General features: G+C 46.1%; 1 protein-coding gene across 2 annotated transcripts in view; it reads right to left on the minus strand.

Moving 5' to 3' along the window:
- Nucleotides 1–26,163, minus strand: part of stk40 (serine/threonine kinase 40) — an 83,997-nt gene that overhangs the window by 24,400 nt on the left and 33,434 nt on the right. For both annotated transcript variants that reach the window (XM_085962395.1, XM_085962396.1), the window contains exon 7: nt 13,488–13,603. In XM_085962395.1, the coding sequence (XP_085818521.1) occupies nt 13,488–13,603 (116 nt within the window). The remainder of the gene's footprint in view (nt 1–13,487; nt 13,604–26,163) is intronic.

The following is a 26,163-nucleotide window of genomic DNA, read 5'->3' on the forward strand; positions in this document are numbered from 1 at the left end:
GATGGCGGCATGGGTTGCTTTATCAGAGACAGAATTGAATCAATGAACAGCCTCACTCTTGAACGTATAATAGAGGGAACGCCTTTGGTGAAACAGTTGAAGATGGTTGTGCCAAGTATGCTTCCCTGAGGAACCTCTTCAGTGATGGCCTCGAACTGCAGTGAGCAGCCTTCAACAACCACCACCATCTTCTTCTGTGGCAGCTATGACACCAGCCACTGAAGGGTTTTCCCTTTGTCCCTCAATGACCTCAGTTTTACTAGGACCTCTTGGCACCACGCTTGGCCGAACATTGCCTTGATGTTGAGGGTAGTTACTCTCTCCTCTGCATTAAGCTCTTGCGTCCATGTTTGCAACGCTAATGTACTGGTCCACAGCCTCCAACTGCGCTCTGCAATCACTTGGTGCGCCAAGACAATTACGCCAATTTGCAATCATCTATACTCGCCAACACCACCCCCTCATCATAAACAACCAAACCCCATGCCTCCTCCTTTAGCCATTGCCAATGTCAAGTGGCTTGGTTGGCTGAATGCCCGACGTAGGACCAGAAGATTTTGGATTCAAAATACGACAGACTTAATTCAGACCGTGATCCTTTTGAAGTGGATAAAATAAGAACCAGGTCATCGAATACTGGGAGAAAACAAGGGACCCAGCAGTGCTTGCTACATTATTACAGGAGTTCTGTTCAACAATGGATATGGGGATCAGTGCTGCACCAAATATGAGAAGTCGCACAACACCAGGTTATAGTCCAACAGCTTTATTTGAAATCACAAGCTTTCGGAGCGCTGCTCCTTCGTCAGGTGAAGTGAAGAGATGCATATAAGCACAGCATATATAGTCAGAGAACAGTTCATATACTGATTATGTTATTGGATTAGTAATCCAGAGAATGCAAGTTCAAATCCCACCATCTGTAAAAGTGACCACGAAGCTGTCGGATTGTCTTTTAAAACCCAACAGGTTCACAGAAAACTGACACCTCAGTTACTCAGCAGCTGGTTCATTAAACTAGAGTTGATGTGCTTTTTTTCTTTATTATTCATTCATGATGTGGGCGTTGCTGGGAAGGCTGGCATTTACTGCCCATTCCTGGTTTTTCCAGAGAAAGTGGTGGTGGGCCACCGCCTTGAACTGCTGTCATCTGTCTTTGATACAACGGAGAGGCTTGCTAGGCCATTTCAGAGGGCAATTAAGAGTCAACCATATTAGCATGGGACTGGAGTGACGTATAGGCCAGACTGGGTAAGCATGGCAGGCTTCCTGCATGGCACTGAATTATGCAGAGCTGATCCCCAATTCGATATCCAGCTACCCATACTGGGGAAAAAGCACGTGGATATTGCACAAAGACAGGATCCTACTTGGCTGTGCTGCCTCCCACAACTGAACAGCCCGACAACACTCAGCATCTCAAATATCAATGAATTACGAATGGCCACTTGACAAGATACCTGGGGTACCTCATGGAACCATTCACCAGTAGGGAAGAAAATTGGAGGTAAAAAATCATGAGAAACGTCTGCTAATTTCAGCACACGGCATTATTCAGTGAAGAACCACATTCTACCACATTGAAATAACAGTTCAACTACTCGGTGCACACAAAATTAACCACTGAATTTTTTTTTTTTTTTTTTAAAAAGATAAAACAATTAAAAAAAAACAAATACAATGTTAAGATATAAAGCCAGAACAATGGAGTACATGCTACCTAAGGCTTTTATTACCCTGGTCTGAACACACTGCAGTATCATGCTGTCACCAAGATATAGAAAGTACAGGTATGAATTAGCAAACATGTAGAGAGAAGCAACAAAATGTCTCCAAATATAAAGCAGATGCGACTTGAGGAACGATTAGTGAAGCAATACTTCTGCAGTCTAGAGGGGAGGTTAAAAGAGATCTCAGAGGTGCGACATGCAGGGTAAAGCCAAAATACTTCAAAGTAGGACTAAATGATTTAAAAATAAAATTTAAAATAGCTCAAAAGGGTGTGCTAAGAATAACATGCCCGACATGATGCCAGAGACATTAGCACATTCAAAATGCAGTTAGATGAGACTTGGACAGTTATAGCACTGGAAGGGCAAGTTTGATGAGCCAAATGACCTTTCCTTGTCCTCCACTGCTACTGTATTTACTTTCAGTTTAATCCACCCTTCAGAAGATATTTTTGTTTTTAAATGAAGGAGACCATTTCGTGTTGGCATTTATCTGTGGTCTCCATCTCAGAAGACATTACAGCACAAACCAGGAAGTGGGAAGTCTACATTTAAAAGAGCGCTTGCGCTCAGGTACTGACAATGTTCACGTGCCCAAACAGTGGTGGCTGAGGGGAGGCACAAAGGGCCTCACTTTTTGCTCGTTAGAGTGGTGTTGCTTCAATAGCATTTCTAAGAACATAAAAATGCACTGGCTGCTAGGTAGTAGCATTTTAATCACCATACATACCCATTTAGAAGATCCTCGAATTCCCAAAAGAAAAACCACGATCCTCAGAAGGTTTGATTCACCAATATCTTGATCTTAATGTCGGCTGACTTCCAAAGAGATCTCTGTTCTCTCTCATTTTAACTCATGCATCCCTGTTCGCTGTTCCTCTGGTCATCTAGTGTGTGACAATTAAATGGCAACTCCCCCTCCAGACTTCAGTCCGCACATTCTATACGGACTTTAAATCTCTTCCTCTCGCACGTGCCCCTCACCCCCTAAAATACCCATCCTGCTGGGCAATCACAGATTATAAAAACTACAGTCCAAGCAGTTGCTGCTGATATGAAGGGAGGCTGCCATTTAAACACTGGAGGAGTGGAGCAACAAGTGGCAGCAATTGGAATGTAACGGTATGGCGTTTGCCCGTGCCAACATTGCATTGCTGGGAGAGGAGATGACCCATGCAGAAGACCCTCTTTACTTTTAGCCTCAAACAGGGATAGAAATTCTCATTTGCAAGTACGTACGTTATGCTACAATCAAAAAAACGTTTTATCATACCTCTTTTCTTCCCCATTTCCTTGTACTAAACAACATTGAGGCAATAGGCAGCCTGTTCACACCTCTGCCAATGCCTCTCTAACCAGGATTGCACAACTGGATTGACTTCACTCCCTGCTCCTCGCCCATCCCCTCCCCACAAGTGTTTTCACTCCAGTTGATATCCTCACTGCTATCTGTGTCCAGTGCTGAAATAAAGGCTTGTCGCAGCATCTCTTACTCAAAGTCATCATTTCCCAGGACCGCCAAAGCGTGCAGCTTCTCAGCCTTTCCTTCCCCCTTACAATCTTCAGACTTTTGAAGCCCAAACTTGGCATTAACTAATGACCATTTCCCCATTACGCTCCCCTCTTTCAATCTTAATTTTGGTGATCCTGTGCAATGCAGCACTGCCATGAGCACAGCAGGTTATCATCCTGGATTTCATCACATTTTACCCCACTCCAACCAATACAAGAAAGGTCAACTGACAACAACTTCAGACCAGGAAGCAGTTCCAGCTTTTTAAACTATTGGGGTGATTTTTTTTTAAACTTTCAAATGTGTGTCATCACTTAGGAGTCACAAAGACAGAGTTAGCAGATAACTAGCAGGAAACACCCATTTCCAGCTGAGACACTCTGAGTCAGATACTCTATGCACTAAATACCAATCACTGTGTTACTATACACACAGCACTGGGCAGGTTGTTCTGATCTGAACTATTTCTTTTTCCGTTACTGCTGTTTGCGTTATTAAACTGACCGTTGGCTCTTTCCTTTGACTATGGCAGATCTACTTGGTACACCGCTGCATTCTCCATCCTTTTATAATCCTGTACGACAACAGTAACACATTCACAAGCCCCAAAACTGCCAATTTAACACAAGTGACAACATAACCAAACAGAAACATACCCACCCACCAAACACCCAACATAGAAGATAGGAGCAGGAGTAGGCCATTCGGCCCCTCGAGCCTGCTCCACCATTCAATGTGATCATGGCTGATCATCCAAATTCAGTACCCGGTCCCTGCTTTCTCCCCATATCCCTTGATCACTTTAGCCTTAAGAAATATATCCAACTCCTTCTTGAATATACTTAACTAGCTGGGGAGCCCCGCGTTGCGAGGGCAATTTTGGGGCGCTTGGTCTCCCTGCCCCTGTGTGTCCCCCTTCTCCCTGTCATGTCCTCTCCCTGTCCTATCCCTCCCTCCCCTCCCCTCTCTCCCTCCCCTCCTCTCCCTCCCCTCACACTCCCCACTCGTGTAATCACTGTCTCCCCCCCGTGTAATCACTGTCTCCCTCCCCGTGTAATCACTGTCTCCCCCCGTGTAATCACTGTCTCCCCCCCCGTGTAATCACTGTCTCCCCCCGTGTAATCACTGTCTCCCCCCCCCGTGTAATCACTGTCTCCCCCCGTGTAATCACTGTCTCCCCCCCGTGTAATCACTGTCTCCCCCCCGTGTAATCACTGTCTCCCCCCGTGTAATCACTGTCTCCCCCCCCGTGTAATCACTGTCTCCCCCCCCGTGTAATCACTGTCTCCCCCCGTGTAATCACTGTCTCCCCCCCTGTAATCACTGTCTCCCCCCCGTGTAATGACTGTCTCCCGTGTAATCAATGTCTCCCCCCCATGTAATCACTGTCTCCCCCCGTGTAATCACTGTCTCCCCCCCATGTAATCACTGTCTCCCCCCGTGTAATCACTGTCTCCCCCCCTGTAATCACTGTCTCCCCCCGTGTAATGACTGTCTCCCGTGTAATCAATGTCTCCCCCCCATGTAATCACTGTCTCCCCCCGTGTAATCACTGTCTCCCCCCGTGTAATCACTGTCTCCCCCCGTGTAATCACTGTCTCCCCCCTCCCCCGTGAAATCACTGTCTCCCCCCCCCCCATGTAATCACTGTCTTCCCCCCCCCCCTGTGAAATCACTGTCTCCGCCCGCCCCCCCCCCCCGCCGTGTAATCACTGTCTTCCCCCCCCCGGTGTAATCACTGTCTCCCCCCACCGCGACCCCGTCTCCATCAAGGACACCGATCTATGCTGAGCGGCGGCCGGCGCCGGGAGCGGGCTCTCGCGGGCGGCGCATGCGCGGTCAGTGCGGGCGGCGCGAGGCGGCCTGGCGGCCGTTAGCGAGTGGGAAACTTCGGGCGGCCCGCCCGCGCTACGGCCCCGACACCGTGAAACCTGAGAGGGGGAAGTAGAGAGAGACAGGGAAGAGGAGAAGGAGAGAGAGGGAAGAGGAGAGAGGGAAGAGGAGAAGGAGAGAGAGGGAAGAGGAGAAGGAGAGAGCGAGAGGGAAGAAAGAGAGAGAGAGAGAAATTTTTTGAGCTTCAAGCCCCGAGTCCCCCCTGCGCGAGGGTGAGGAGGAGGGGGGGGTTGCTAAACACAATATAAAACTCAAATAAATTGTTAATTAATTCCCGAACACTTAATTCAAATATTTACCTTACTTCCCTAACACACTGAAAGTGTGGGGAAAAAATCGTGAAAAATCAAGATGGCGGCCACTCACCTCGGTTCAGAAGGATAAGGCCCACCCACGCACGCACCAATTGGTCGACTGGTCAGGTCACCGAAGCGTAGGATTGGTCAATCGTCGAGTCACTCGACACTCAACTGTAGGAAGGAACCCGCCGTCCGATTGGTGGACCTCGACGTCACACGGTCGCTAATGAGATGCTAATGAGCGGAACGCTGAACGTTTTTGGGATACCGCGGGCGGGATTTTTGTCCGGCCGAAGCGTAAATACGCCTATGACCGGTCCAGAATCGCAAGCTTTCTTTTGAGGCGACGCGCGCGTCGGTACGCTCTGTAACTTTCAAACGTATAGAGAACGGACAGACAGACAGAAGAGCCGCTTTATATATATAGATGAATTGGCCTCAACTGCCTTCTGTGATAGAGAATTCCACAGGTTCACCACTCTCTGGGTGAAGAAATTCCTCCTCATTTCTGTCCTAAATAGCTTACCCCTTATCCTTAGACTCTGACCCCTGGTTCTGGGCTCCCCGACCATCAGGAACATCCTTCCTGCATCTAGTCTGTCCAGTCCTGTCAGAATTTTATAAGTTTCAATGAGATCCCCGCTCATTCTTCTAAACTCCAGCGAGTACAAGCCCAATCGACCCAATCTCTCCTCATACGTCATTCCTGCCATCCCAGGTATCAGCCTGGTGAATCTTCGCTGCACTCCCTCCATGGCAAGAACATCCTTCCTCAGATAAGGCAACCAAAACTGCACACAATACTCAAGATGTGGTCTTACCAAGGCCCTGTACAACTGCAGCAAGACATCCTTGTTCCTGTACTCAAACTCTCTCGCTACGAAGGCCAACATACCATTTGCCTTCTTAACCGCCTGCTGCACCTGCATGCTTAACTTCAGCGACTGGTGCACAAGGACACCCAGGTCTCGTTGCACTTCCCCCTTTCCCAATCTATTGCCATTCAGATAATAATCTGCCTTCCTGTTTTTGACACCAAAGTGGATAACCTCGCATTTATCCACGTTATGTTGCATCTGCCATGCTTCTGCCCAATCACCCAACCTGTCCAAATCATCCTGGAGTTTCTCGGCAATCTCCTCACAGCACACACGCCCACCCAGCTTTGTGTCGTCTGCAAACTTGGAGATATTACATCTAGTTCCCTTGTCTAGATCATTAATATATATTGTGAATAGCTGGGGTCCAAGGACCGATCCCTGCGGTACCCCACTAGTCACTGCCTGTCACTCGGAAAAAGACCCGTTTATTCCAACTCCTTGCTTTCTGTCTGCCAACCAGTTCTCTATCCAAGTCAATACCTTGCCCCCAATCCCATGTGCCTTAACTTTACACGCTAATCTCTTATGCGGGACCTTATCAAAAGCCTTTTGAAAGTCCAAATACACCACATCCACTGGTTCTCCCTGATCTATTTTACCAGTTACATCCTCAAAAAATTCCAGTAGATTAGTCAAGCATGATTTACCTTTTGTAAATCCATGTTGACTTTGTCCGATCCTGTCACTGTTTTCCAAGTGCTCTGCTATTACATCTTTTATAATGGACTCTAGCATTTTCCCCACTACCGACGTCAGGCTTACCGGCCTGTAATTCCCTGTTTTCTCTCTACCACCTTTTTTGAATAGTGGGGTAACATTAGCTACCCGCCAATCCATGGGTACTGTTCCAGATTCCATCGAATGTTGGAAGATGATCAGCAATGCATCTACAATTTCTAGGGCCACTTCCTTAAGTACCCTAGGATGTAGATTATCAGGCCCTGGGGATTTATCGGCCTTCAATCCCGTCAATTCCCCCAACACCATTTCCCTACAAATACTGATTTCTTTCAGTTCCTCCCTTTCATCAGACCCTATGTTCCCCGACATCTCTGGGAGGTTATTTGTGTCCTCCTTTGTGAAGACAGAACCAAAATATGTATTCAATTGGTCAGCCATTTCTTTGTTCCCCATTATAAGTTCCCCTGATTCTGACTGCAAGGGACCTACGCTTGACTTCACCAATCTTTTTCTCTTCACATATCTATAAAAGCTTTTACAGTCAGTTTTTATGTTCCCTGAAAGCTTACTCTCATATTCTATTTTCCCCTTCTTAATTAATCCCTTCACATTCTCCCATTGCTTAGTTGGTAATTTAACTGATGTAGTACTGAGCCAAAGAGAGCAGGATGTTCCAGTTTCAATTCACTGGTCTCATCTAGTGTGCCAAGACCATCATTATAAGTGACCTTGGTGTCGGGGCAAAAAAAGACAGGCACACCCCCACCCCCACCTGATGCTAAGTATGTGGATATTAGTGTTGGCTGTGACATTTTTCACAGTTAAACTGCTTGTCAACAGTCACCATTAAGGCCTCCACATGAGGCATTACCCCTTAGGCGACAGAAGCAGGACCAGTTAGAAATCTTGAGTCCATGTATTCAGGAAAGGAGGAACATGGAGGGGGGTGGGGCGAAGGAAAGACATAATTTTATGTCCCCTTTTCTTTCAATGAGCAGCCACAATTAAAACACACTTCAACTACACGAGTTCCCCAAAACAATCCACGGAGGGAGCACCCTGTCTATGCCACATTATCAGAGCATTGAACGGAAGCCCAGTATTTCCTTTTTTAAGGGGGAAGTAAAGAACAAAAAATGTTTTAAAAAGGGATACAAGAATTGTGTGAATTCAAAATATCAGTAATGCAGCACAACTTCCGGGTTGTCATTTGAACAGCCTAAACACACTGCAATTAAACCATTTATCTATAAACATTCAATGGGCCAGAAATTCCAGGCCAGAAGCGTGAGTACGGTCGGGTTACTCACGCATCTGGCCGTTGGAAATGCCGGCGTTCAGCAGGAACAGCGCATGCGGGGAACGCCGGCATTTCCAGACCCGAGGTCTATTCACAGCGCGTGCGACTGCACAGGCAGCGCTTGCGCAGTGAACTTTGTAGATTTCACTGATGGATTCAGTGAGGGTAAGTCCCTAGAACTTACACGTGAAAAAAGCAAGTGTAAGGTTGTTCATTGGCTGGGGAAGGAGATATATTTTATGGAGGAGCTTATGAAATGCAATATTTAGGTTTGGGAAAGGGAGGGAAGTTATTTTAAGAAATTTTAAGTAAGTTTTAAACTTTAATTTTTTTTTTTTTTTTTAAAACGGGTTTTCAGAACGGTAGGTAGAAGGAGCAATTGTGGCTGTGTGAATGGAATGTGAGAATGAGTTATGTATGTATGTCCACATATATTCCTTTACGTATATGTATGTATGTTTTATATTCCTTTACTAATGTGTATGAATGTATATTTTTAATTATGATTTTCCAATAAGTTACTTTCTCTGAAAGTCCTAATTAAATAATACATTCATACACATAAGTAAAGGAATATATACATAACACGCAAAGGAATATATACAGACATACATACTTTCAGAAGCTCCACGATAAGAAATATCTTCCTCCGCAGCCTCTGGAGCAACTGTACCCATGCTTTTTTCATGTGTAAGTTGTAATGACTGGACCTCACTGAAAGCATTAATGAAAGCGGCGAATTATACTGCGCACGCGCTGCCTGTGCAGTCGCACGCGTTCTGCCTCTGAACCCCTTCGTTCAGAGGACAGGAAATGCCGGTTTTCCCCACATGCACTGTGCATGCTGAAAACCGGCATTTCATCCGGCCAGATGCGTAAGTACCCCGACCGTACTAGCGCATTTGGAAGGGAATTACTGGGCCAACATTTTACATGTCAATAAAATAAAAAATTTAACAATTGCACGACTTGCCCCCTCGCATCTGCGACTGAGGGTCCAAGGAGGTGCATTGCGCAAGAGGTCATCATCGTACGTATCCTCACACTGTTCCCTTTGGGGAACTGTATGAAGTGGTGGAAGGATTTATGGCCGTGATTAACGCTCATTCCGTGACCGTAACCATCTTTGAACCAGCCATTAGGGTGGTTAGTCCTATGGCGGGAGGGTTTTACGGGCTCCCACAACCCATCTGAGGGGGGGGGGGGCCACCAACACCCACGGACGCAAGTATCCCGCTGGATGTCCACCCAGAATTTAAAGTTGGAGCTCCGACTCCACTTGCCGGGACTGTCTGGAGTGGGGTTCAAAACCCTACTCCTTCTGGCCCAGCGGCGGGGATGCTTACTGCTACGCAAAAGGCCCACTCCGCACAAAAGGTGACACCCATACGTTTCCTGCGCCTTTTCCCTCCCCGTGACTGGAGCCCTATGCTGCCATTTCACGTTGCTAATTGGATTGGGCCTTTGTGATAGCGGTAGGATCCCCGCCGCTGGGCCAGGTCAGGGTAGGGTTTCGAACCCCGCTCCAGACAGTCCCGGCAAGTGGAGTCGGAGCTCCGGCTCTAAATTCTGGGTTGACATCCAGTGGGATATTTGCGTCCGTGGGTGTGGGTGGCCCCCCCTCCTTGTATAGCTTGTGGGAGCCCGTAAAACCCTCCCGCCATAGGACTAACCGCCCTAATGGCTGGTTCAAAGATGGTTACGGTCACGGAATGAGCGTTAATCCATAAATCCTTCCACCACTTCATACAGTTCCCCAAAGGGAACAGTGTGAAGACACGTATGACGACGACATTGCTAAATAAATAAATGGAATTTAAAAAATTCTTTTAGGGCTTTTAAAAGTCTTTAAATTGCTTTAATTCTCTTTAAAACTACTTCAGATTACTCAAAATAATGTAAACATTTTAAAGTTTATAAAAGTTACCAAAATCTTCAAAAAACTTCCAAAAACCTATTTAAACTGCTGCTTTGCATGTAAGAATCCTTAGCAGCTTGACAGAAACATTGGGGGCGTGTCCAGTGAAACTGAGACCTCAAGGGGCGTGTCTCACTTACACTGCACGCTCCTGGCTTCGCGCTGGCTGCACTCCTGGGCGGCGTGACGTCATACGCTGCCCGGGAATGTGCTTTCTATTTCTGCAAGTTCAGGCGTCCCAGAAGCTGATCGGCACGAGCGCGGGGTAAGTGCAAATACAGGGCTTGCACGCGCTGCAAGCCCCGTTCTGGAATTTCTGGGCCAATAAGTTTCTGGTAGACAGTCCATTCCGATTAAGTGAAATGGACTGTGTTTGCCAAAGAATTTGGTTTCACTTCCCAGGAATTCAATGAAGTCCCACTAAGAATGTTACATTACTGCAAGTATGCAAGAAATTGCGCAATCAGTCTCTGATTTAAGTCCCTGTTGGTAAGATTGCAGAATAAAATGGTGACAGAGAGTGCAGAACGAGGCTGGATGCCATTTGGGTTGTAAATACACAATGCAGCAGCATGTCGGAGTTTAGAAATATACATGATGTGATGGACAAAGGCACTGCCCAGCATACTGGACTAGCAAGCTAAAGGTTGCAATTCAATTTCCACCATGACAAGTTGTGAAGTTGAATAAGACAAAGAAAAACGTGCAAGCTGCCAGATTGCTGTCCACCTATATCCTTCAGGGAAGAGAACCTGCCACTGTAACCTGGTCTGTCATACATGCAACTTCAGCCCCACATTACACGGTTAATTTGAGTGCCGAGCAATGCACTCGGCTGCAAAAACAACTCCTTCAAGGCCTTCCACCACCAGCTTTTCAGAGCAACTAGGAATGGAGAATAAATGCCAGCATCGTCTACATCCCAAGAAACAAATTATAAAAGCACAGCACAAAGCCATGCAGATCATAAAATCCCAGGTTTGATTGCCAGTTTGTGCTCAGTTAGCTGCTATCAGCTGATCACGAGCTGAGGTACTACAACCGCCTCTGCGTTTCTAGGAGAGAAGCAACCTAGTTCCTACTCCTGACCACTATCCAATGATCAATGCTGGAAAGCGCATGCGTGTGGCTATCAGGCAAGGACACAATCAAGCTTGACTCTGACGTCCTACATGTCGAATAGCTTACTGTCACATTCTCTGGCCTCACCTCAAGTATTGCCACCTGGGCCAGGTATTGAGGGCTGCTGGCGACAACAGAACAATCCAGCAACAACCAAGATGCACAGGCTGCACCTCAACAGAGCAGAGACCAATATCCTCGTGGAGAGGTTAGCTAGTGCTGTGGTGAAGTATTTAAACAAATTTGGCATGGGATGGGTACCAGGATGAAACATGAGAGGGGAGAAACAAGGTGCGCAGAGGACAGGGAGAGACGAACAGCTCCAGAGTAAACAATAGTTCCGAAATGGGAACAAGTATGAGGCAGTCTAAGATGGGTTTGGACTGCATGTACGTAAATGCACATAGCGTGGTAAATAAAGTTGGTGAGCTGCAGGCATAAGTTCGGACTAGGATATAGCGGCAATAACAGAGACCGGGCTCAAAGAAGGGGAGGACTGGGAACTTAATATTCCTGACAAGGTATTCAGGAAAGATAGGCAAGGAAAAAAAGGGGGGGGGGCACGCTGTGGCAGTATTGATCAAAGAAACTATTGCTGTATAGCACTGGAAATGGATGATGCAGTTGAGGGGGGTCAAAGACAGAATCTATTTGGTTAGAATTAAGGAATAGAGGAGTTATTACGCTACTGGGTGTATACTATAGTTCACCAAATAGTGGGAAGGAGATAGAGGAGCAAATTTGCAGGCAAATTACAAAACGATGTCAGAACTATGGAGTAGTGATAATGGGGACTTCATTTCTCCTAATACAGACTGGGATAGTAACAGTGTAAAGGGCAAAGAAAGAGATGAATTACTGAGAGAACTTTCTTGATCAGTGTGTTTCCAGTCAAACGAGGAAAGAAGCAATATTGGATCTAGCTCTGGGGAATGAAGTGGGGCAAGTGGAGCATGTTTCAGTGGGGGAGCATTTGGGGAACAGTGATCATAACATCAGGTTTAGAATAGTGATGGAAAAGGACAAGGGACAATCAAGCATAAGACTTAACTGGAGGAGGGCTAATTTCAGTGAGTTGAAAGGGCATCGGATTGGATTGGGTGGATTGGAATCATAAATTGGTAGGAAAAACAGTAATTGAACAATAATTTGAGGCCTTCAAAGAGGAGATGGTTCGGGTACACGGTAGACACATTCCCACAAGGGTCATTGACCTGAAATGTTAACCGTTTCTCTCGGCACAGATGCTGCCTGATCGGTTAAGTATTTCCAGCACTTTGTTTATATTGCAGATTTCCAGCATTCTCAACCTTAAGACAAAGGGCAAAATGCTAAGAGGAGATTTGATCGAGGTGTTCACAACCATAAAGGGTTTTGATAGAGTAAATAAGGAGAAACTGTTTCCAGTGGCAGAAGGGTTGGTAACCAGAGGACAGAGATTTAAGGTAATTGGCAAAAGAACCAGAGGTTACACAAGGAACTTCTTTTCTATTTTTACGCAGCGAGTTATGAACTGGAATGCACTGCCTGAAAGAGAGGAGGAAGCAGATTCAATTAACTTTCAAAAAGGAATTGGATAAATACTTGAAGGGGAAAAAATTGCAGGGTTATGGGGGAAAAAAGCAGGGTAGTGGGACTAATTGGATAGCTCTACCAAAGAGCCAGCACAGGCACGATGGGCTGAAGGGCCTCTTTCTGAGCTGCATCATTCTATGATTCTTCCAACCGACATCTCCAGGGAGACAAGAGGAGGACATTAGAAAAAAGAAATTCACCTGACACATGCATGTCAATAAAATTAATATTTGAAAAAGACTATTTATAAATGAGTTAACAGTACAAACTGCAATGAAGATCTATCTTCAGCTCAAAAAAATGAAGTGTATTTGTTCATCATCATATTCCCCATGACTGCTGTACCATCTGTTACAGCAGCTAGAATATAAATATGGTTAAGGTACAGAAACACTTCACTGAAAGAATTGGACAACAGGAAAAAACAGTGGGTGTAGAGACAAGAGAAGGCTTTCCTGTCTCATGTCACTGTACTCAGTAAACACTGATGCAGGAACACGGACAGCCTTAAACACTGCAACCCGCCCACTCCCTTGCCAACAGTTTTTAGTAATCAGACAGAACTGGGAACTCACCACTCAGTACATCAGGGCTGATATAGGCAGGGCTCCCCCGCTGATCTTTCAGTAAATCATCCTCGCTAACTAGATGCTTTCCGAGGCAGAAGTTAGTGATGGTGATTCTGTGGGTCCTGTAGGCAAGAGAAAACAAGTGAGTGTGTGCCACAATTTATTTACTTTTTTTTTTTTTAAAGCACTGCGGGTGAAGAGGAGAAAGGGGAGCAGTGGAAAATGAATTCATGCACCGGAGGAGCTCACTTAAAAAGTTGCTGCCTTTAAACAAGGTGCAGAATTAACCCATGAGCATCTGACTAGATTTTTTATTTCTGCAATTGAGGTCATTATAGAAACCTACAACCAGCTTCATAAATGGAAGTACAGTTTATACCCCAGAGTGTCTATGAAGCAGCATGTGAATTATATTACAGCATACTAATTACCTTTGTGGTGGACCACATGAGGAAGGAGTTGAAAGCCAGGGAATGTGTTGAATTGGTAGGTCTCCTAGGTCAATAATGCATTCTGTTACAACCACCACCCTCCCAGAATATGGGGTAGCCAAAGACACAACCGTGTAAAGACTGCAATCCTCGAAAGAGATTTTAAAAAAAGTTCTAAAATTACCAGTAAACCTCGTCAACTAACTGATCTTGCTGCACACACGCCACAATCCCTCCATACAATTGAAAGGTGGGATGAGATCTACAAATGCTTTGACTCAACCCTACCTTAGAAAAGCAACAAACTGCAAACCAACATCAAGACTAGAGTCCACCACGGACAAAAGGCCTGTGATAGCAATCAGGGGCCAAAGGGAGGCTGTGAGGAATCTCCAGATCAAAAGGACCATGGATGACCATCTATCCTTGCATTCTCAGGATATCTGACAGCAGGTAACATCTGAAACTGAAGCTCCCTCCGGGATTATCTATTTATTGATTAGGGCCCTTCCCCCAATCATTTCAACAACTTGTATAGCTTGTCTACATTGGCTCCCAGTCCAGCAACACCCCAATTTTAAAATTCTCATCCTCGTTTTCAAATCCCTTCATGGTCTCGCCACACCCCCCACCCCACCCCATCTCTGTAACATAGAAACATAGAAGATAGGAGCAGGAGTGGGCCATTCGGCCCCTTGAGCCTGTTCTGCCATTTAATGAGATCATGGCTGATCATCAAAACTCAGTACCCTGTCCCTGCTTTCTCCCCATATCCCTTGATCCCTTTAGCCTTAAGAAATAAATCTAACTCCTTCTTGAATATATTTAATGATGAATTGGCCTCAACTGCCTTCTGTGGTAGAGAATTCCACAGGTTCACCACTCTCGGTGAAGAAATTCCTCCTCATCTCTGTCCTAAATGGCTTACCCCTTATCCTTAGACTGTGACCCCTGGCTCTGGACTCCCCCGCCATTGGGAACATACTTCCTGCATCTAGTCTGTCTAGTCCTGTTAGAATTTTATAAGTTTCAATGACATCCCCTCTCATTCTTCTAAACTCTAGCGAATACAAGCCCAATCGACCCAATCTCTCCTCATACGTCATTCCTGCCATCCCAGGTATCAGTCTGGTGAATCTTCGCTGCACTCCCTCCATGGCAAGAACATCCTTCCTCAGATAAGGTGACCAAAACTGCACACAATACTCAAGGTGTGGTCTCACCAAGGCCCTGTACAACTGCAACAAGACATCCTTGCTCCTGTACTCAAATCCTCTCACTATGAAGGCCAACATACCATTTACCTTCTTAACCGCCTGCTGCACCTGCATGCTTACCTTCAGCGACTGGTGCACAAGGACGCCCAGGTCTCGTTGCACTTCCCCTTCTCCCAATCTATTGCCATTCAGATAATAATCTGCCTTCCTGTTTTTGCCACCGAAGTGGATAACTTCACATTTATCCACATTATACTGCATTTGCCATGCATCGGCCCAATCACCCAACCTGTCCAAATCATACTGGAGTTTCTCTGCATCCTCCTCACAGCACACACGCCCACCCAGCTTTGTGTCGTCTGCAAACTTGGAGATATTACATCTAGTTCCCTTGTCTAGATCATTAATATATATTGTGAATAACTGGGGTCCTAGCACCGATCCCTGCGGTACCCCACTAGTCACTGCCTGCCACTCGGAAAAAGACCCGTTTATTCCAACTCTTTGCTTCCTGTCTGCCAACCAGTTCTCTATCCAAGACAGCACCTCCTCCAGTGCTACAACCCACCGAGATCTCAGCACTCCTCCAATTCTGGACACTTGCACATCCCCAATTTTCTTGGCTCCACCACCGGCAACTGTACCTTCAGCTGCCTAAGCCCCAAGCTCTGGGATTCCCTACCTAAACCTCTATCTGTCTTCCTTTAAGACGCTCCTTAAAACCTACCTCTTAGATCAAGCTTTTGGTCACCTGTCCTAATGTCTACTTATGTGGCTCAGTGTTGACACCGCTTCTGTGTAGCACCTTGGGATGTTTCACTATGTTAAAAGGCAACATTTAAATGCAAGTTGTTGTTTTGTGGAGGCTTTTGAAGGTGGAAAGGTTTAGGAAAAAAAATACAGTGAAAAGGATGGTTGAAATTTCTGCCACTGAAAGGGGACTGGAGGAAGTTGGGGGCAAGATGGGGAAGGTGGCCACCATCAGAAGACTCAAGAGACAGAGCTGGGGCATATGGCTTAATGGCCAGAGAGAGAGTGAAGCAAGGCCAAGGAGGAATTTCTAAACTATAGGACGATCCTGAAATCAGCATGTTGGGAACAGGGAACCAGTGAGGAAAAAGATGGGCGAGCAAAACTTGGTGCAGGCTGGGGCATAAGTGGTTGAGTTTGTCATAGGATGGAGCTCAAAAGGCCAGCAAGGAGGCAGAAAATTGCAAGCATGGAGATGGTGAATAAAAATTTCAACAGCAGTGAGATACACATGAAGAAGGTGATAAGGTAGAAACAGGTAGTCTTGGTGATGGAATATGGGGTTTGAAGCTCAGCTCAAGGTCAAAAAGAACACAGTAGGCACAGCTTAAGCAAGCAGCAGGGAAGAAGTCACGTTGCAGATTTTCTGGTATCCACACCTAGGCATTGGACAAGCTGTCACCATGGGGCCGCACATAAATGAGATACAGGAAGGTTGGAGGCTAGGGGAAAGCCAGAATGATCACTGTGCAGGGGCAGGAAGTGGAGCCACTGCAGCTGATGTATTGGTTGCATGGGGCAAATAGAGCAAAACCATGCGTGGGCCACATCAAAAAGGAGAAGCAATGGAAGAAAGCAGAGCGGCAGACTCTAATGAGCGCTGGTCGAGAAGGACAAGAAGAGTTAATGCGCTGCTGGTCATTGATGAGGGTGGTCCCAGTGCTGTGAGCGGGACAAAAAAAACAGGCTAAAATGACTGAAGAGTTGATCACATAGTTGCATAGCTGTGCGGCAATGATGCATTCTAGGATCGTAGCAATGGGGCAGTCGTTGGAGAACATAATTACAGCAGTTTTGAAGAGGAGGAGAAACCAATGCTGTGGTTAGTGAGAAGTTTGGCATTGCTCCAGGACAGTGCAGGCAACACCCAGAGAGTTGTACCCTAGCATGAGTCAGTACCTTCGGGAAATGAGGGCTTTTTTTTTTGATTGAACGTTCTTTCCATCTTTTGGCTTCTCAAATGCAATTCCTCGCTTCTAACCACACTGACTGGATTAGTAACCACATGTAGCTCTTTGCTTGAGCCACCCAATCAACTCAAGATCAGCAAAATATGTCCAAGGGCTAGAAAAGAACAGCTAACCCCTATTTAACCTATCTGCAACAATTTCTGATGCGTACAGTTGTCAATTTGATTTTAACTGTTGGAGTATGCTTCCTTGTCACAATCCTGAAGAAAAATTCAGTTATTACAAGTCTAAAAGAAATAAGCCTGAAAAGTTTGAGTGCACGCACTTTCCCCTCTTACTCTATCAGAGAGAATGTGAGCGCGATTCGAGAGTGACCTTCTCTAGACCATCTAATCTTTCTCACTTGCCTTCCCAGCAAGAGATACTGTAAAGGGAGTCTTAATATACACTCTTACACAACCAGTTTCAGTAAGAAACCATTACAAAAAGCATCAATAAAATAAAAGCTGCAAATGCTGGCAGTTAAATAAAAAGAAATACTATTAATACACCTCACAATCATCTGAAAGAAAAAGTTCATGTGAACTCCATGAGAAGATTCTTGACGATGGGTCTGCACCTGAAACATTAAGCCAGTTTTCCCTTTCAGAAGCTGACTATTTACAGCACATTACAAAAAGTACACACACTCGTGAACTGTAATGCATAGTTTCCATGGTCCCCTATTCACAAAGAAACCCGTTGGCGGAAAGTCAATTACCAAGCCTGATGAAATTCAGATTCTAAAACAATTTAAAAAAAATTAGTATTCAAGAGTGAAAGTTTACAGATGCTTCGTTGAGACAGCGAATGCTGTGAACATTTTGAAGCATGCATACATGACGACCTTTTCTTTGCATTTAAATTAAAATTGATATCCAGTTAACTTTTACATTGTGGTGTGACTGGCCAGATTAAAACACTACTTCTGGAACAGTACTTTTCCTTTCAAGAAAATGAAAGGGAGGAACTTGCATTCTTCAAATTTTAATTTATAATAAGCAGAAGGGAGGTGAACAGGAAAATCACTTTAGTAGATCCTAAAACACTTTCAGTAGCCCAAGAGGGAAAAATATACCACTGAATAACTCGCCTGCATTGGTACAAGGTGATCCTGATTGAAATCTCATTCACAGTGTTATACAGCACAGAAGGCAGCCATTTGGCCCATTGTGCTGGCACTGTCCAGTTAGCCTCACTCCCCTGCAATTTTTTCCCCCCATCAAGTATTTATCCAATTCTCTTCTGCATGTTACTGATGAATCTGCTTCCACCACCCTTTCAGGCAGTGCATTCCAGATCATAACTCACTGCTATAAAAAAAAGGCAAATTCTCTTCATCTCCCCTCTGGTTCTGTTACAAATTACCTTAAATCTCTGTCCTCTGGTTACTGTCCCCCGTGCCAATGGAAACAGTTTCTTCCTATCTATTCTATCAAAACTTCTCATTCATAATTTTGAACACGTCTATTAAATCTCCTCTTGGCCTTATCTGCTCCAAGGAGAACAATCCCAGCTCCTCTGGATTCTCTAAATAACTGGAGTACAGGTGCACTATCCCTTATCCGAAAGCCTCGGGACCAGCTGAGCTTCGGTTTTCGGATTTCACAAGGTATTATTATAAGACTGGGAAATTTGTATTTAATATAAATTTTAAAAGTTCAGGCTACCTCTTGCGACTGTTCCGTGTCTCATTCCCCTTCCTGCTTCTCTGGAAAGCCGGATATCGGCTGACTCCTACTAAGCAGGCCCGCAAATCAGGTTGGGGGTCGGGTGGGGGGGGGGTGGGGGGAAATCGGGGGGAGAAAAGAATGTCGGACGGGCCGCGGTTCAGGTCGGGGGGGGGGGGTCGGGGGAGAAAAGAATATCGGACGGGCTGCGGTTCGGGTCGGGGGGGGGGGTCGGGGGAGAAAAGAATATCGGACGGGCTGCGGTTCGGGTCGGGGGGGGGGTCGGGGGAGAAAAGAATATCGGACGGGCTGCGGTTCGGGTCGGGTGGGGGGGGGGAAAGAATATCGGACGGGCTGCGGTTCGGGTCGGGTGGGGGGGGGGGGAAAAGAATATCGGACGGGCCGCGGTTCGGGTCGGGGGAGAAAAGAATATCGGACGGGCTGCGGTTCGGGTCGGGAGGGGAAAGAATATCGGACGGGCCGCGGTTCGGGTCGGGGGGGGGGGTCGGGGGAGAAAAGAATATCGGACGGGCTGCGGTTCGGGTCGGGGGGGTCGGGTCGGGTGGGGGGGGGGGGGAAGAAAAGAATATCGGACGGGCCGCGGTTCGGGTCGGGGGGGGTCGGGTTGGGGGGGGGGTCGGGGGAGAAAAGAATATCGGACGGGCCGTAGTTAGGGTCGGTGGAGGGGGGGGGTCGGGTCGGGGGGGGGGGGGAAGAGAAAAGAATATCGGACGGGCCACGGGGGGGGGGGGGGGTCGGGTCGGGTGGGGGGGGGAGGGAGAAAAGAATATCGGACGGGCTGCGGTTCGGGTCGGGGGGGGGGCGTCGGGTCGGGTGGGGGGGGGGGGAGAAAAGAATATCGGACGGGCCGCAGTTCGGGTCGGGTTGGGGGGGGGGGGTCGGGGGAGAGAAGAATATCGGACGGGCCGTGGTTCGGGTCGGGGGGGGGGGGGCGGGAGAGAAAATAATATCGGACGGGCCACGGGGGGGGGGGGGGGTCGGGTCGGGTGGGGGGGGTCGGGAGAAAAGAATATCGGACGGGCCGCGGTTCGGTTAGGGTCAGGGGGAGAAAAGAATATCGGACGGGCCGTTGTATTGTTGGGTTCACTCTCCCGGTACCTCCTTCACACTGCCCGGCTCGGCCTGCAATCTCCTACCCAGGAGGGAACTCTGTGACCCTCTGCCCTGCTCAGCGTAAGTCGTGCACCACTCTGGTCACGTCGTGCGCACGATTTACACTGAACGAAAAAACTTTCGGTTTTTAGAGGTTTTCGGAAGTTCGGATAAAGGATAGTCTACCTGTAATTCTAGCAGAGTTGTCACTAGAATTTGAGTGAAGTATAATGGAGAATGTGTGAAGTTTTTATAGTGTGCCCATTTGAGCTGTGAAGCACCCAGCACTACAACTACAGATTGTCCGTCCAAACCTAGGCTTGGTCTGCATGGAGCATTTTGAGCTAGTGTGATTACGGATCCAGCTGAAGCTGGTTGAAACATTTGAGGTGGTGAAGAGTGTCACACAAGTGTGGAGAATCAATATAGAGCACACTGGCTGAACTAACTTTCCCTACAGAGCAGCATTACCAATATGCCAAGTAATCCTAATGACAGCACAGGCCAGTTTTAATGCTGCACACAAAGTAGTTTTGATGGAGGCTCATGGTTGAAGAACAAGTTTCCACAACATTTACACCAACAGGATAATGCAGGAGGCCAGTTCATACCAGATGCATCTTAGCACCAACAATGCAGTGGAAACAAGTACTAGCCTCATACCATGCCCAGAAGACCAGCTTATTAAGACATTTTCCCTGGGACAAGTGACTTACTTAAAACCAATCTGCAGTAGTATTTTTTTGAAAGCCTGGAACAGGTACACAGCACTAAGCAACTGAAACCACAGATGGCTGCAATTAAGCAAATCGATGACTCACCTTTCAGCAATGCCCTAGCACAATAACAACTCGCACCAAGTATAGACCAACGGCCTGAAGCTAAATTTATAGTTCCAAACATGACTCTGGTACAGATTAGGGAAATGGTAAACACTTATGCAAGAGATTTCAGGGAATCTGCATTAAATTACAGAACCTAAATATGGCAAGGGTGTATCATTGCAAACCAGAGGAAAGCTATAACCAATAGTGGTTAGCACTGTTGCCTCACAGCGCCAGGGACCCGGGTTCGAATCCGGCCTCGGGTGACTGTCTGTGTGGAGTTTGCACATTCTCCCCGTGTTTGCGTGGGTTTCCTCCGGGTGCTCCGGTTTCCTCCCACAGTCCAAAGATGTGCGGGTTAGGGTGATTGGCTTAGTGTTAGGGGGGATTAAATACGTGGGGTTACGGGGATCGGGTGGGATGTGTGTCGGTGCAGGCTCGATGGGCCGAAATGGCCTCTATCTGCACTGTGGGGTTTCTGTGATTCTTCTGTGATACTCAGGGCGAAAGAAAAGACAGCCCATCCCCACCTATTTATGTCCTCCTTGCAGCAAAAATGCATTGCTGGCGCCTATGGGTTGGCTGAGTGGTCAGTCTAGAGATGGGAGACCCAATGCAATTACCAGTAGACAGGCATTTACTTTTGCAACTGATTGCACTTTGCCCTCAAAGGCACCAGGTGAAGTGACCTCCTGAAGTAGGTTTAATCGACACCAGGCCATTTGCACCATAGGGTCACCTCTGTCAATGCTTCAAAGTCGGAGGCAACTGTACAAAGCTAAGGGGGCAAAAGACAGCAGCTTTTAATCGTAAACTGCTGTATCCTTACAACATCTGCACACATGGCCCTTTCCAAAAATGATTTTCTTGTGTGGGGGAGGGCGTAGAAGAGAAGAGTGAACTTACTTGAAGAGTTTAAGTCACAATTCACAGAGCCACAGTAATTCATGACAAACATCACATAACGTTTGAGGCATGCAGACTGACCACACATCAAATCCAACTCAAACAGTGGGCTGTTGTGCAGCCAGAGTTACAAGTGCACAGCATAGAAATTCCAATATGTACCTCAATGCAATTCATTTAGTGTTTAGCGCTCCCAGATCCAAAAGATATCTAATAGGTTATACACGCGCACACACAGATGTATACACATGCACTGTGAAATAAATGCAAGCCATTACATTTCTAAAACAAGAGAAATTCTAACTTGAGATCAACATGTCAGCAAATTCAGTTAGGGTGGGGAAGGGGAGAAGTTCAGGCAGGAAGGAAAGAAAAGGGAACTGCAGTTGTAATGATATCACTCCATATAACTTCAGTCACATTTTCCACTCACCATGCTATTCATTCATTATTAGGTTTAAAAAGGTAAAAGTTGCTGGGGTGTCCGAGTAAATGTAGTGTTACACTGAGCCATACATACTAGGTTTGATCTCTGGTCAGTGCTGATGTAGAATGCATCAGACAGGCAGTGGGGCTGCCAGAATTGGCCCATGTCCCCAGACTAAGGCAGCAGTGTAACACACACACACACGGTTCCTTCCCTGCTTGCTAACCAGTGATTCACAAACTGCAATGGTGGGATTTAAACTCACATTTTCTGGATTATTAGTTCATGCCTCTGAATTACTAGTCCAACAACATAACCACCCCCACTTGAAAGTCCAGGTGTTCATGACAAGAGCCAGCTTGGCTACACTAACTCCCACACTTAAGAATCCTGCAAATACTCACCATCTGGCTCACACATGAAGAATGGGCACATGGGTGAGGTACTGCAGGACTGCTGATACACGCAGAACTACATCCCGTAACAGAAGTCTGTGGCTTCGGGCGGGACGAGGAGGGGAAAAGAAAATGGAAAAAGAAAATGGAAAAAAGCATCCTAAAAGGTCAGATGTGTTATTCATTTATAAATATTGGAGAATACTTGGAGGGTTCTTCATAGAGCCAGTTAAATGTAGTGCATCACACTGCATTTGTCTGGGTATGTACAGCAACCCCAAAGAACTTCACCACAGTGCATACATTAATAATGATTTCGAAAGATGAAAGGCCAATGAGAGCACAAACATTTTCTTTGAAGTACCATCTTTGTACAGGTATATTCAAAGTTATTTAACTGCCTTGTGCTTAAACTGGAAGAGCTGAAAACAAGTTGGAATCCTTTTGATTATAAAGTTGCACAAATATTGATGTGCAGTTCTCTCCTCTTTGATGGCCCTAACTACTTTCCCTCCTTTTGCTCACCTCCTCCACCTCCATGAGGAAGTGTGGAGATCCAATGCATGCACATCTCCAAATACACCGACCGTATTATTGCTCCTTCAGGACACACCCTTGAGCAACACTGAAGAGGAACATCTCCTCCCAATGTTTCCATCAGTAAGAGCAGTGCTTGGAGAAAATCCAAGAAAATGTAGGTGGAATCAAAGTCGAGAGAGGCCTGGGGTTGGGGGGGGGGGGGGGGCGGCGTTAGAAGGCAAAAAAAGTAAAAGAGCAAGAAAACACCTGCCAGGAAAGAGCTCAGCTTGAAGACACTGTTTGTCTACATAAAAGTCACTGCACATTAAAAGGCAATTCATTGTGTGAAATGCTTTGAGACATTTTAACAACACAAGGCTCGAACAGGAAGCTTCTAGCTCGTGGGCCCACCCAATTAACCACAGTACAAACATGTTACTGGCAAAATTGCTGTGTCAGGACAATAGAAACATGCAGAATAAAAGCACATTACTGGGGGAACTAGGTGAATGGGACCCTTTTACTTCTGGAACCTGCACTTGAATCCATCCCAAAGTCTCTTTCAAAGTCCTAGTTGAGAGGAATGGAGGCAGTTTCAACTTAATGTCCCAAGACTAACATGCAGTTTAACACACAAGAGATCTTGCCCTGCTTGCTAACCAGTGACCCACTAAAAAGTCCAGGTACTCGTGGCAGGAAGCAGTCTTCATGTACTTTTAGGTTTAACAATGTAGTGCTATACTAGGTTTGATCTGATCGGTAGTGATTTAGGATAGCTCAGTCAAGCAGTAGGACTTCCATAATTGGTCTCAGTGATCCCAGACCACGGCAACAGGGTAGCACAGAGTTCCCTCCCCTGCTCCCTTAGCAGTGACTTTCCTCCCCACCCCCACAAACTTCATTATTAGGATTTGGGCTTCACTGGCAAGGCTGACATTTATTGCCCATCCCTAGTTTCGAGAAGGCGGTGGTCTTTGTGGCAGTTTTGATAGAACTGAGTGGCTGGATAGGCCACTTTCGAGGGCAATGAAGAGGCATCGACGTTAGTGTGGGACTGGAGTCACATATTAGCCAGACCGGGTAAGAACGGCAGGCTTCCTTCAGTTCAGGACATTAGTGAAGAAGTTGGGTTTTTATGACAGTCCAACTTTTGCTGATTCCAGTTTAAAAAAACTGAATTCAAATTCCCAAACTGTCATGGTGGGATTTGAGCTCACGTTCTCTGGATTATTAGTCCAGTAGCAACCACACCCACTAGAAAGTCCAGGTGTTCAGGACAGAAACCAGCTTGGCTACGCTAACTCCTACACTCACCATCTGGCTCACATACGAAGATTGGGCACGTGGGCGAGGTACTGCAGGACTGTTGATACAGGCAGATATACATCCCCTAACAGGAGTCTGTGGCTTGAAGTGAGACGGGGGGGGGGGGGGGGGGGGGAAAGAAAATGAAAAGCTCCCAGATAGGTCAGATTTGTTATTCATTTATAAACAGTAAGTTGGAGTTTACAACACCAAGGTGCCCATAATTTTGCAGTCTCACTCAAAGGGCTCCAGGATGTCTGGCTAAGGGCAAAGAAAATATTACACTGGCGCTGTGGGGACTGCTCTTCTGAAGCAGAGATTATTTTTACTGTGATAGGCATAAAAATATTGCACTGGAAATTCACCTTAAAAATTACAGGAGGAGAATACCTACATTGCAATGTACGAATCTGTGGTATGGCCAGAGCAAGAATTTTAACAGAAATAACTGCAACACTGACTAGCTATCACAGCACTGGAAACCCCCTATACATCCAGAACATTTAGAACCTGAATTGCTTCCACCCCCCCACACACACCCCCTACTGCAACTCTCTTCAAACTGAAAGTGACATTTACACAATAGAAGATAACAGGGTACAAAAACAAGTATTGTTACAACAGTGAACAACCACGATATCCAAAAAGGTGTGTAGCACAAAAGCTTTTCAATCATGCCGCGGTTTTATCACAAAAGCTGAAAGACAGTCAAATCGCTGGCGTGGTTTAAAAAACCCACAGAAAGATGCCTCTGGATCTCACTACTGCCTAGAATATGCCTCCAGTTTAAATAAAAGGTTCAACTGCTGAAGCAGGCAAGACTCACGCCCTTGCGTCCCTTCAGAAACTAGAACGTTTGAAGCACAGTACTGTACACGTTTCATTGCATCTTAAAACCTACTGCAAGCAAATGTTGTGGGGGGTGGCTGGGGGAATAGAAGGCACAGACACAGAGGGTAGGACACTTGCTGCTTTAATTGCTCGCTGTGCTGCATTATCCAGGGTTATAAATATGAGCAAGCCCTCTCTTGCGTCAGCACAATTTACTCTGGATGAGTCACCCATGCCATGGTTCCTTTGGCAAATGACTATTGTTTGCTTGTAGTGAAGAGTTCTGCGAGAACCTCTCCCTTTGCACAGTAGCAAGAACTTTAACCCTTCAACTACCTAATTTCTTCCACCAGAGAAACGTTTCCTTTCCCTGCCTTCCCCTACCCACCTCTGGCCACACATGAATACCATGTCATTGCAAACCTCACTGAACTACAGCGTGGGAACACGCAAATGAATGAGGAACAAAAAAAAAGTCAGGTGCAGTGCGTACAAAATAAACATTTTTCATGATTGTACATTGTCAAAATGTTACATGCAGTCCTTAAAATGGTTAAGAAGAATTTTAAACAATTGTATTGTTAAAATTGAATCGGGTCGTATCAGAGTAAAAAAAGTAACCTGGTCATGTCTGTGCTTACACTGATTTCAACCATTGTGGATAGGTATTATTTCCTTTTTCCTGTAAAGTCAGATTGAGTGCGATAGGACTGTGCAGTTCACAGCTAACAATTAACTCTGGAAAGCTGAGGAGTTTGTTAATTCTGTATTGTGAAAAGCAACGTACTTTGTCCGATTGAAGTTTTTATTTTAAATAAAACAATCAACAGGGCACACAAATTACGAAATGGCACAAAAAGTTGCAAGACAGTTATAGTCAAATAAATGCAAACAATAAGAATTTCACAATGAAAAGTGTCATCAATTCAATGTTAACACTCAACTGTTCTGGATCCAAGCAGTTCTCCCCCTCTCCAATCACCAAGTGCCAAATTGGATAACCAGAGTAACCAATCAAGCAATATTCCTAAGTCACAGAGGGTAGAGATTTATTTCCATAGTTCA

Source organism: Somniosus microcephalus, chromosome 20 (assembly GCF_052327205.1).
Source record: "Somniosus microcephalus isolate GS21.2 chromosome 20, FLI_Smic_1.0, whole genome shotgun sequence".
Lineage (NCBI taxonomy): Eukaryota > Metazoa > Chordata > Chondrichthyes > Squaliformes > Somniosidae > Somniosus > Somniosus microcephalus.